The sequence below is a fragment of the Artibeus jamaicensis genome, unplaced genomic scaffold (genome assembly GCF_021234435.1).
Source record: "Artibeus jamaicensis isolate MK-2021 breed Jamaican fruit bat unplaced genomic scaffold, CSHL_Jam_final contig_700, whole genome shotgun sequence".
Taxonomy (NCBI): Eukaryota; Metazoa; Chordata; class Mammalia; order Chiroptera; family Phyllostomidae; genus Artibeus; species Artibeus jamaicensis.
Genome location: NW_026521930.1, coordinates 5,381,753 through 5,394,993, shown reverse-complemented (window position 1 = coordinate 5,394,993; position 13,241 = coordinate 5,381,753). Strand labels below are relative to the sequence as shown.

Genomic DNA, 13,241 nt, shown 5'->3' with positions numbered 1-13,241 from the left:
CTATAAGTGCCCTGACAAGATATCAAACCCATAATCTAGTTATGTGCCCTGACCTGGAATCGAATCCACACCCTTTTGTTGCACAGTGTGATGTTCCAACCAACTGAACTACTCACCCAGGGCACACCTGTGTCTTTAAAACAGTTGTAGAAAAGTCTAGATGGAATGTAAGAATGTATCGCAGACTGAGACATCATTTAACCGTTGCTCTGTTGAATGGTTGGACATTGATATCTTCTATTGGATATTTAGTCTGTTCTAGTGTTCCACTATTAAGAACAATGCTGCAGTGTGCAACCGTATACATCCATCTTTGACTGTACTTTTCAGCTATTTATTTAGGATAAATTCTTGGAAGTGAAAATTTCCAGGCAAAGGGTTTGATGCTTTTTTTGAAAAAATAAAATAATATTCTAAAAGCACTAGGTCTCTCTGTATCTGTTGTTCTTATTGTTGGCTACAAAGGAGCACAAGTCTGGCTGATGGGTATTCCGGTTTCCTTGGGCAGAAGGGAAGGACATTTTGCAAAGTGTGCTTTCAGGGTGATGTAGAGGGCAACCTCCCACACTTTCATGGCCTGTATTAATGTTTAGAACACACATTCCAGGAGGCGGGTCCTAAGCCTATTCAGCTTGCTTTTCGTAGTGCTTTAGCCAACACTAGAAAACAACACCTTTGAAATAGTGATCTTTCTGGTTGGGCTAGGAAGCTGGGTAGGGTGGGAGCAGAGACTGTGAAGCCTCAGGAGGAAGGCCAAGCAAGCCTGTGTGCTTACTGAGCTCCACCCTCTTCCTTTGAGTCTGTAAGAAATTTCTGCTCCTACTACTTCTCTTTTCATGCATCTCCTGGCTTTGGTGGTTCGTGCAGCTACAGGGTTCTTGCTGCCTCCAGCCATGGCTCACAGACTCCTTCTGTTAACAGGTGCGCTAGAACCTGGGGTGGGCAGTGGAGTGGGGGAGCTTGTGATGATGAGGAGGGGAACTTTTGAGTATGTGAGTAGAGAGGAGTGCAGAATATCTAGGAGTTAGATTAGAGAGAGACAAAGGGCGTTTGGGAAAGTATAAGAAATTCATGAGGAAGCAGAGAGTAGACCTAGGCCCAGACAGGGTAACCATAGAATCTTGCATAAATAACTAAATTTATAGATTTTGCAAGGGGGATTGGCTGGCCCCTTCATTCACAGATGAGGAAACTGAGACCCAGAGAGGAGAAATGACATGCTAAAAGGTGCACCACTCCCACTTTACCTCCAGTTCTATTTTCCAAGAACCTAGGTATAAATGTTTATTGAATGGCAAATGATCAAATGATTTAACTTTGTTTCCTTTTATGCCCATGTTTTGTGGCAAATGAGCCAAAAAAAGGAAATAAATGCTTGAGTCTCATAGGAAGGAAGTTGCCAACTGAGAGGCTTTAGGAACTTGGTTATTGGGTCAATCAGCAGGGTGAGAACATAGGGCGGGTTTCAAAGAGGAGCTGAAAGCACCCCACATTGATGGTCTTAGAATAGGGGTCAACAAACTATGGCCTATGGGTATAAGGCAAGGGTTCCACCACTGACTTTTGTATAGCGTGTGAGCCTTAGGTCACAGGTGAACATTTGAAATAGATTCATGATTGGGAAGACTAATTTTGAATCCCAATGGAGGGAAATGTTATCTCCTCCAAAGAATTCTATTTGTGTCATTAGCAAATTTGTATTTAAAAAGTATACTCAATTATTATATTTTGAATTTCTAAAAGGAAATATTTGTGGAAATGCATCTGCTCTCTTGTTATGTTAAGTACCTATGTAATATACTCTATTTGCTGGTTGGTCCACAAAATCTCAAATATTTACTATCTGGACCTTTACAGAAAAAGCGTGCTGATCTTCAGGCTATCAGAGCTAAATCTTGAAGGCAGACATCTCCATGCTGGTTTAGGGCGAATCCCAGCAGGAAGATGAACTGTGCAGGAGGACAAACTGCTTTTTTAGCTATGTTCTTATCTCCTCCTGACACTCACCCCTTTGTTTTTCCCTCCAGCCTTAGCCTTATGTCATGGGTTCAACCTGGACACTGAAAATGCAGTGATCTTTCAAGAGAATGAAAGGAGCTTCGGGCAGAGTGTGGTCCAGCTTGAGGGATCCCGGTAAGGGTCACAAATGGATCTCCTTGTAACACATGCTTTCCCTCTAAGACCTTATACCTGAAAAAATTGCAATTTCCTTTTTTTCCCTTTTTAATTTTATTCATTCATTCATTAATTCATTTATAGAGAGGGGAATAGAAAGAGGAAGAGAGGGAGAGAAACATCGATGTGTAGGTTCCCTCTGGCGAGCTCCCCACTGGGGACCTGGCCTGCAAGTCAGGCAGGTACCCTAACTGGGAATCAAGCTGGTGACCCTTTGGTTTGCAGGCCAAAGGCACTCAATCCACTGAGCAACACTAGCCAAGGCCTTTTTTCCCCTTCTTTAACTTTGTTTTGTTTTTCGTGATTTATTTTTGAATAGTTAATACAATTACAAGGTTCTAAATTCAAAAGATACCAGAGTGTGATAGTGAAAAATCCTCCACACTTTGTTCCCTGGTACCCATCCCAGGAGAGTTTTTAAATTTAAAATTTTATTATTGTTATTTTTAAGTATATTTTATTGATTACGCTATTACAGTTGTCCCATTTTTCCTCCCCTCTATCCCCCTCCACCCTATACCCCCATCCCTCTAGCATTCCACGCCATTAGTTCATGTCCATGGGAACTCCCTTGTAGGTAAATACTGCTTTTCTCTTGCTGCTTTAAGATTCTCTATCTTTAACCTTTAGCATTTTAATTATGATGTGTATTGGAGTGGGCCTCTTTGCATCCATCTTGTTTGAGACTCTCTGTTCTTCCTGGAATTGTATGTCTATTTCTTTCACCAAATTAAGGACGTTTTCTTTCATTACTTTTTTCAAATAGATTTTCAATTTCTAGCTCTTTCTCTTCTCCTTCTGGCACCTTGACTGTTGGAAAACTTGAAGTTGTCCCAGAAGCTGCCTACACTATTGGGTTTTTTTTTTAAAAGATTTTATTTATTTATTTTTAGAGAGGGGAATGGAGGTAGAAAGAGAGGGAGAGAAGCATCATGTGTGGTTGCCTGTTGCATGCCCTCTACTGGGGACTTGGCCCACAACCCAGGCATGTGCCCTCGACTGGGAATCAAATGAGCAACCCTTTGGTTCACAAGCTGTTGCTCAACCCACTTAGCCACACTGGCCAGGGCATACCCTCAGTTTTTGAGTCTTTTTCCTTCGTGTTGTTCTGATTGGTTGTTTTTTGCTTCCTTGTGTTCCAAATCATTGATTTGATTCTCAGCTTCATCCACTCTCCTGCTGTTTGCCTGTAAATTGTTATTTCAATTAATGTATCTTTTTTTTCTGCTGTTGAAGTCCTCAATATATTCCTTGAGCATCCTCATAAACAGCGTTTTGAGCTCTGCATCTGACAGATTGCTTAGATTCCATTTATTTTAGCTCTTTTTCTGAAGTTTCGATCTGTTCTTTCATTTGTGTCATGCTTCTTTTTCTCCTCATTTTGGCAGCCTCCCTGTGGTTTTTTTTTTTTATGTATTAGGTAGGGCTGTTATGACTCCTGTCTTGGTAGCATGGCCTAATATAGTAGGTGTCCTGTGGACTCCAGTAGCACGGCCTCCCTTATTACCAAGCTGGGTAGGAAAGGTGTGCCTTCTGTGTGGGTTGAGTACACTCTCCTCTTGTAGTTGAGCCTTGGTTGCTGTTGGCAGGTCAATGGGAGGGATTTACCCAGGCCAGTCAGCTGCAAGGATTGTCTGTGGCCACTGACTACCAACCTCTGCCCTCTGTGGAGGATGAGCTGTGCAAGGCTGGGTGGTGGTGCTCTGCTGTGGTCTGTAGCTGTCCACTGGTTGCACAGGCTCTGAGGTTTTTCCAGGTCATGCAGGCCAAGGTCAGCCCTGACCTATATTCTGCCAGGGTTACCCTGCCTGAGCTATAAAGCAACCTGAGATTGCTGCTGTTTGTGCTGAGTTCAGAGATTTCCATGCAAAACCAAACTGTGAATCTAGGCTGGGTGTTGCTAGGGCCTACCAGGGGCCACTTAGAAAGAGTTACTGGGGCTGGGGACTCAATAAAGTTGGCTATTCCTTGTTTGAGAGAATTTAGGAAGTTGTGAAGCATGAGCCAAGACTAGCCACTCATATGGAAAAGTCTCTTTTAACAACGTGAGAATGGGCCCATAATTTGGGTGGATGGAGACTGAGGGGATCTCCAGGGCAGAGCAAACAGTGTTAGTAGGCAGGTTGATGGAATCTCAGATATGGCACCCATCCGCCAGCTCTGTGGCTCATATGGGGATGGTTCAGAAAAGGAACAATGGCCTTTCTGCCTGGAGAAAATTGTCCCCCAGCTCTTACCTTGATGCCGGATGTTCACTTCTGTCCTTTATAATACTGGTGCATTTCAAGCTGCTACTGCAGTGCTGGAGCTCAGAGGGAGTGAGTCTGAGTAGGTGAGTTTGTGTGCAGGTTCTTTAAGAGGAACTGCTTGGGAGTCCAGAAGTTTTATTCACTATCTGTCCCTACTGGTTTTTGCAGCCAGAAGTTTTGGGGGACTTATCTTCTTGTCACTGGAACCCTGGGCTGGGGGGCCTGGTGTGGGGCTGGGACTCTTGCTCTCAAGATATCCCTCTCTAATTTTTATCCACCATGCGTGGGTGTGACCAGTCTATTCCACATATCTGGCACTACCAGTTTAGATGGATGTAGTTTCTTTTTTAAAAAAATATATATTTTATGAATTATGCTGTTACAGTTGTCCCATTCCCCCCTTCATTCCCCTCCACCTGGCACACCCTCTCCCACCCAGATTCCCCCCTTTAGTTCATGTCCATGTGTCTTAAGTTCTTTAGCTTTTACTTTTCCCATACTTTTCTTGCCCCCCCCATCTACTTTCTGCCTGCCATGTATGCTACTTATTCTCCATACCTTTTTCCCTCTCTCCTCCTCCCACTCCCCTGTTGCTAACCCTCCATGTGATCTCCATTTCTGTGGTTCTGTTCCTGTTCTAGTTGTTTGCTTAGTTTGTTTTTATTTTAGGTGTGGTTGTTAGTAAATTTAAGTTTGCTATCATTTTACTATACATGTTTTTTCTCTTCTTTTTCTTAGATAAGTTCCTTTAACATATCTTTAAAAAAGGGCTTGGTGATGATGAGCTCCTTGAACTTGACTTTATCTGAGAAGCACTTTATCTGTTCTTCCATTCTAGATGAAAGCTTGGCTGGATGGAGTAATCTTGGATGTAGGTCTGTGTCTTTCATGACTTGGAATACTTCTTTCCATCCCCTTCTTGCCTGTAAGGTCTCTTTTGAAAAATCAGCTGACAGTCTGATGGGAGCTCCTTTGTAGGTAACTGTCTCCTTATCTCTTGCTGCTTCTAGAATTCTCTTCTTCATTTTAATCTTGGCTAATGTAATTATGATGTGCCTTGGTGTGTTCCTTCTTGGGTCCACCTTCTTTGGGACTCTCTGAGCTTCCTGGAATTCCTGGAAGTCTATTTTTTTTTTTTTGCCAGACTGGGGAAGTTCTCCTTTATTATTTGTTCAAGTTTTCCACTTGTTGCTCTTCCTCTTCCCCTTCTGGTACCCCTATAATTCTGATGTTGGAACATTTAAAGATGTCCTGGAGGTTCCTAAGCCTCTCCTCATTTTTTTTGAATTCTCATTTCTTTATTCTGTTCTGGTTGAATGTTTCTTTCTTCCTTCTGGTCCACACCATTGATTTGAGTCCCAGTTTTCTTCCTATCACTATTGGTTCTCTGTGCATTTCCCTTCATTTCATTTAGTGTAGCCTTCATTTGTTCGTCTAATTTGTGACTAAAGTCAACTAGTTCTGTGAGCATCCTGATCACCAGTGTTTTGAACTGTGCATCCGATAGGTTGGCTATCTTTTTGTTGCTTAGAAGTATTGGCTCTGGGACTTGGAGCTGTTCTTCTGCTGGAGCCATAATGTTTTGGTCTGTTCATGCCTGTTACGTATGAGGGGAGGAGCCTTAGGTGTTCACCAGTGTGGGGCAACCCAGGTCGCTGGGTTGTGAAGCTGTATGTGGGGGTGGGGTCTGAGAGGGAACTATTGAGCTTTTCTCCACTCTCTGTTGCACCTCAGTCCCTTTTGCAGCTTCCCCCAAGCAAACTGGGCCTTTCTGGTGCTCATTCCCAGGTGGGTGGGCTTGTGTGCATTCTAGGACTCTGTGGGTCTCTCCAACAAACTCTCCTGTGAGGCTGGGAGTCTCTCCCTGCGCCTCAACCCCCACATGTATTTTCAATCAGTGTTTTGAGGCTTTATTTCCCAGGGATAGGACCCTGGGTTGTGGCATCTGTCTTGCTCCCCAGTTATCTGCGCATGAATGTGGGATGGCTGCCTGGTCAGCCAGCCACCTTGCGCACAGTGCCCTGCTTCTCAGTTGCTGCCTCGCTGGGTGTGCCCATTGCCACCACACACCTGGGGTCTGCCAGCCACTGCATAGGTGCCCAGGGTCTGCCTGGTGCTGTCTTGCGTGCCTGGGGTGCCTTGCATGCCTGGTGTCACTGCTTCCAGTGCCTAGACCCCTGTCCCCCGACTCTGCCCTGCCAACTGATCTGGATAAGTGTGTCTATTTTAGCTCCTTGGTTGTCAGACTTCCATACAGTTCAATTTTCTCTCAGTTTTAGTTGTTATTTTGTTTCTAAATTGTTGTTGTCCTTATTTTGGTTGTTCGAGGAGGCACAGTGTGTCTACTTATGCCTCCATCTTGGCTAGAAGTCCTGGTTGTGGTTTCTTTGATTCCACAATTGTCTACTTCATTCAACTTGATTTCTGATGGTTTTAAGTATTTGTTATTTTGTAATTTAGTTGTAATTTGATATGGTTTTGCAAGGAGGGAAGCTATGGTTTACCTATGCTGCTATCTTGACTGCAAATCTGGCTGGTTTGTCCTGAGCCTTGTAAACTTTAAAGCCTATGTATTCATTACCAATGCCCCATCTAAATGCTGGAGTTTCTTTCTGATATCCAGGGCATTTGCCCAATAATAGTCATGTTTACCATCCTTACAGTTTCTGGTATCTCCAGGTCGGCATGAGTGTGCTTCCTATTGGCCTGATAGATCCTCTCGAAAAATTCAGAAGTGTGCTCATCTGGTCTTTGTTGAACAGCCAGTATCATATTCAGACTCATTTGCTTGGGGACTGTCTTCTTAAGTTCTTCCAGAATACAATTTCTGTAATGTTCCAGGTGGATTAGGCTCCTACCATTTGGGTTCCAGTCAGGCTGTATCAAGGGAATTTCCAGAGCTGAGTTGGGGATCCCACTGGAATTCTCTTGGTGGATATGTTGGGCCTCATCATTAGCCCTATTTGTAACCAGCCATGTCTCATCTGCAGTTAACAAGATATTTAGGAGAGCCCGTACATCTGCCTAGTTTGGAAGATGAGTGGCAAAAATGTAGGCGATAAGATCTGCTATTTTTTTGTGGATCTTCCCTATGAGGAGGTGGAATTCTTCCAATTTAGTAAGTCTGAAGTGGAGAACATATTATGGGCCCAATTGTAGCCAGTGGGCTGGTCTTCCTGATTTACTACACCTATAGGATATTGCCTCAAGGCAAACTGCCTTGCTCTGAATATGGATGCTTTCTGTCCAAAATGGGTGCCCTGATGGGTCTTTGAGGGGGAGACCAATCCCTCATCATACCAGGTGGAGCTGTTGGCTCTGTGGGGCCAACAGTCGGTGGGGCAGCTCTCAAAGTTGGTGGTGGTGAGGAAGCTCCTCCTGTCAACAACCCTGGGTCCCCTGGGTTCAGATCATTGATGCAGTTTATCTCCTTGTTTTCCTTTTCTTCATGTGTCTTACTCTCAAGAAGAGGTTTTCAGGCCTCCTCCATTGTCTGTACCATCAAGCAATTCTGTGTCTCTGGCAAAATCTTATTATATGATGACATACATGCATTGACATAATGGATTTCATCCCATCTGTCTAACTGTTGGCAATACTGTTTCAGTTGAATGATGGTATGATAACTTACGGAGCCAAAAATGAGCCACATTTCCTCACAATCTAAAACATAGACAGGCCACACAGTATTACAATAATATATCAGTACCTCCTTGGATATTGTATAATGACAGTACATGCTCCAGTCTGTCTGCCAAAATCCTACCCAGTGGGTTTCCTCTAGGAGCCAGCACAGAGCTTCCCTTATTGGCCTGGGAATACAGGCCAAAAGGTATAACCAGAGAAATTCAAGAAACCTGAGTGTATAAAGAAAACCAGTATCCATGATGCCATTATTTCAGAGAGTACATACAAGCAAATCTGCCAACCAGTCTCACAAACTGTGGTTCCCGCACAAAGGCTTCCCCAAAGCAGTTCTCACTTGGACCTCATTTCATGGCCTTTTCACAGGCCTGTTTCATTTTTCACCAGCCAGGTGTGTTTGGGTTGCCAACACCTTGAGTGGACATGCAGAAAGATTCCTGGAGACTGGGAAACCCCACAGTCCCACTCTCTGGGTTAACCAGCCACAGGCAGCTAGGATCCCACCAGAGTTACCATTGCTGTTACTGAACAGCAAGTGGGGTCCTGCTGCCCACCACCACCCTGTAGACAAAATTCTGGAGGCAAAGGTTTGGTAATAAAGGAGGGGAGTCTTTATTCAAAAGCTACACAATTTTGGAATAACAACTTTCCACATGCATTAGTCATTTAAGCCTTTGACTTGAGGCTAAACTCTGTAACACTTTAGTTACAGCTTCAATCACTTAAAACTATCAATTAAGACTAAACTATCTAACAACTGAATTCTATAATTCCCCCTGTAAGTTTTTAATTATCTTATTTCTATAGGATTAGTTTACAAACTAAAACAACATATGATACAAAAGCTACCCAACTTTGGAAGAACTGCAGGCTTCTGCCTCAGAGCCCATCCCCTCTAGAACACCCAAAGGAGAATAGCCCTGCCACCCTCTGCCAGGCCAGCCCAATCCTAGGCCAGCCCAATCCTGTCAATCTCCATCCCCTCTGGCAATCATCAGTTTATTCTCTGTATCTATTAATGAGCCTGTTTCTGTTTTGCTTGTTCATTTGTTTTGTTCTTTAGATTCCACATGTAAGTGTAGTCATATGGTATTTATCTTTCTTTGACTGACTTATTTCACTTACCATAATACCCTCTAGGTCCATCCATGCTGTTTCAAATGTTAAGATTTCATTCTTTTTTATGGAAAAATAATATTCCATTGTATGGGCACTTAGGCTGCTTTCATATCTTGGCTGTGGTAAGTATATAATGCTGCAATGAGCACAGAGGTGCATATACTCGAATTGGCATTTTGGGTTTATTGAAATATATATTCAGAAGTGGAATCACTGGGTCATAGGCCAATTCCACTTCTAATTTTTTGAGGACCCTCCATACTGTTTTCCATAGCAGCTATATCAATTTACATTCCCACCAATAGTGCATGAGTGTTCCCTTTTCTCCACATCCTCACTAACACTTGTTTGTTGATTTATTGCATTTCTCTGATGATTAGTAACATTGAGAATCTTTTTTTAGTTTTTCTTTTTTTTAAAGATTTTATTTATATATTTTAGACAGAGGGGAAGGAAGGGGAAAGGGGGGAGAGAAACATCAATGTGTGGTTGGCTCTTGCACGTCCTCCACTGGGGACACAGCCTGATACCCAGGCATGTGCTCTGACTGGGAATTGAACCTGCGACCCCCTGGTTTGCAGGCCAGTGTGTAATCCACTGAGCCACACCATCCAGAGGGAGAATCTTTTCATATGTCTATTGGCCATCTGTATGTCTTCTTTGGAGAAGTGACTATTCAGGTCATCTGCCCACTTTTAAATTGGATTTTTTGGGGGTGTTGAGTTGTATGAGTTCTTTATACATTTTTTTTATATTAACCCTAGAGATGTACCATTGGCAAATATGTTCTCCCATTAAGTAGGTTGTCTTTTCATTTTGCTGACTTTTTAAAAATTTTCTTTTTTAAAATCCTCACCTGAAGACATTTTTTTCATTGTTTTTAGAGAAAGGAAGGGAGAGAGAGAGAAACATCTCTCTAACATCTCTAAACTATGTTAGAGAGAAATCTCAATTGGTTGCCTCCTGTATGCACCCAGACTGGGGATTTTGCAACCCCAGACTGGGGATTAAACCTGCAACCTGTATGTGCCCCGACTGGGAATTGAACCCACAATCTTTTCGTTATAGGATGACGCTCCAACCAATTGAGCCTCACCAGCCAGGGCTTATTGATGGTTTCCTTTGCTGTGCTAAACAATTTTTAATTTGATGTGGTCCCATTTGTTTATATTTTTCTTTTGTTTCCCTTCCCTGAGAACTATATCAGAAAAAATACTGCTGCAAGAAGTGTTCGAGATTTTACTGCTTATGTTTTCTTCTAGGACTTTATGGTCTCGAGTCTAACATTTAAATCTTTAATCCATTTTGAGTTTATTCTTGTGTATGGTGAGAATTGGTGGTCTAGTTTCAGTTTTTGCATGTATCTCTCCAATTTTCCCAATGTCATTTATTGAAGAGATTGTTTTTATCCTTTTGTATGTTCTTGCCTCTTTGTCAAATATTAATTGACCATATAGACATGGGTCTCTGTTCTGTTCTATTGATGTATATATCTGTTTGTTTTTAAATTTAAATTATTTTATTGTTTTTCAACTACAGTTGTCTGTATTTTCTCTCCCCTTCCCCCCCTCCAAACCCACCTCATATATCTATTTTTAGGCCAGTATCATACTGGTTTTCTTTTCGGCTTTTGTCAAATAATGTTTCATTGAAATATTTTTTTGTATTTCTTTTTTAAAATTTTATTTACTTACCTTTATAGGGGAAGGAAAGGAGAGAGGGAGAGAAACATCAGTGTATGGTTGCCTCTCGTACATTCCCTGCTGGGAACTGGCCTGCAACCCAGGCATTCATGTGCCCTAACTGGGAATTGAACCATGATACTCTGGTTCGTAGGCCCGTGCTCAATCCACTGAGTTACACCAGCCAGGGCCTTATTTTTTTTGTATTTTTTAAATAGCTGGGCATTCCACTGCATCACCGTTGCTCTCATGAGGGTGGCAGTCCACAGACTGGTCAGTCCCCAGTATCTCTGTAATGGTCCCAGAGAGTTCTCTAGTTAAAGATCAGTGCTGAATGTGTTGGGCAATGTTGGCAATCTCATAAAAAGTGATATTTCCACTATGCTTAATGTTCTTTTATGGGTTTTTTGTTTCTTTCTATCTCATGGTGGTTCTTTGAGGGCTCTGATGATCAAGGAAGAGCCTGAAGGTACCATCTCAATCTGAGCCTGTCTGTTCCGAATGGTCAGTTTCACTGATAATCCCCAGGCCCATGTAATCATGGGTTGCTTTGGCAATATCATCACCAATCTGTTTTTGGAGACCAACTCAGGGGGCTGATCTTGGGGCAGACATGGCACCAACTTCCCCACCAGTGCACCTCAGGTACGTGACTTTGATCTCAATGGAGTTCAACTTCAGTGGCATGGTGGAGGCAGCTGGTGTTGGATGAACCTGGATTTGGGAAGCCCAAAGAAAGTTACACCTAAGTCTCCTCTGAGCCAATAGTAGTACCATGCTGTTTTTACTACAGCCTTGTAATATAGTTTGATGGTGGGTACCATGATACCTCTAACTTTGTTCTTGTTAACTGGGGTATTTTTTGCTTCTATATACATTTTTGGATTATTTATTCTAGTTCTGTGAAACGTGCCACTAGTATTTTTATAGGGTTTCTTGTGTGTTCTTCCAGAGACATTCTATGCTGAATCTATCTCTACACTTCAATAATCCACCTCTTGTACATAATTTGTAGCACACATTATACTCAAACTGTGGCCTGCTGCCAGTTTTTGTAAATACATTTTATTGATTCCCCCCCTCCCCAACTCATCATTTATTGTTTATGGCTGCTTTGGAGCTACAATGACAGAATCAAGATGCTATGACAGAGACTACATGGCTTGCAAAACCCAAAATATTTATGTTTACAAAAACCATATTTATGGATATAGTATTTTTTCAAGTTAAAGTTTGCTGACCTCTGCTCTATACCAACCATCGTTTGCATTTTTCGTTTTAAAATTATTTATTTAGTCCTGCCCTGGCTGGCATAGCTCAGTGGATTGAGCGTGGGCCTGCGAACAACACGATCGCGGTTCGATTCCCAGTCAGGGCACATGCCTGGGTTGCAGGCCGGTTCCCTGCAGGTCAGTTTCCAGCAGGGGATGCACAAAAAGGCAACCACACATTGATGTTTCTGTCCTCCTCTCCTTCCCTTTCTCTCTCAAAGATAAATAAATAAAATCTTTAAAAAAAAAAGAAAAACTTATTTATTTAGTCCTTATTGTATTTTTTCCATTACCACTTAGTCCCCTTATACCCACCTCCCCACAGCAATCACCACATTGTTGTCCATGTCCATGAGTAATTTTCAATTTGCTCAGTCTCTCTACCCCTAACCTCCCCCAGCTCCCCCACTATATATCATTTGTTTTCCATCATGAGTTTTGCTTTAGTTCAGTTCATTAGATTCTATGTGAATGAAATCATACGGTATTTGTGTTTCTCTGAATGGCTTATTTCACTTAGCATAATGTTCTCCAGGTCCATCCGTACTGTTGCAAGAGGTAAAATTATCTTTTTTATGGCCAAGTAGAATTCCAATGTGTAAATGTCCCATAGTTGTTTTATCCACTCATCTGCTAATGGACACTGGGGCTGCTTCCATATCTTGGTGATTGTAAATAATGCTTCAGTGAACTTAGGGGTGCTTATGTTCTTTCAAATTAGTGTTTGGGGTTTCTTTGGGTATACTCCCAGGAGTAGGATCACTGGGTCAAAAAGCAGATCCATTTTTAATTTTTTGAGGTATCTCCATACTGCTTTCCACAATGGCTGTACCAGTCTGCCCCCAACAGTGTAAAAGAGTTCCTTTTTCTCCACATCCTTGCCAGCACTTGTTGTTTGTTGACTTATTGATGATAGTCATTTTGATAGGCATGAAATGGTATCTGATTGTGGTTTTAATTTGCTCTGATAATTAGTGATGTTGAGAATTTTTCATATGTCTATTGGCCATTTGTGTGTTCTCTTTGGAGAAGTGTCTATTCAGATTCTTTGCTCATATTTTAATTTGGTTGTTTCTTTTTTGGGTGTTATGTTTTGTAAA

The 13,241-nt window shown here is 42.2% G+C and overlaps 1 protein-coding gene across 2 annotated transcripts in view; it reads left to right on the top strand.

The window, feature by feature from the left end:
- The first annotated feature begins 836 nt into the window (after nucleotides 1-836).
- ITGAM (integrin subunit alpha M) overlaps nucleotides 837-13,241 on the top strand; it is a 75,842-nt gene continuing 63,437 nt past the window's right edge. The window contains exons 1-2 of one of the 2 annotated variants that reach the window (XM_037130431.2): nucleotides 837-921; nucleotides 2,028-2,133. In XM_037130431.2, coding sequence (XP_036986326.2) covers nucleotides 837-921; nucleotides 2,028-2,133 — 191 coding nt within the window. The remainder of the gene's footprint in view (nucleotides 922-2,027; nucleotides 2,134-13,241) is intronic. The other variant, XM_037130432.2, reaches the window with a different exon arrangement.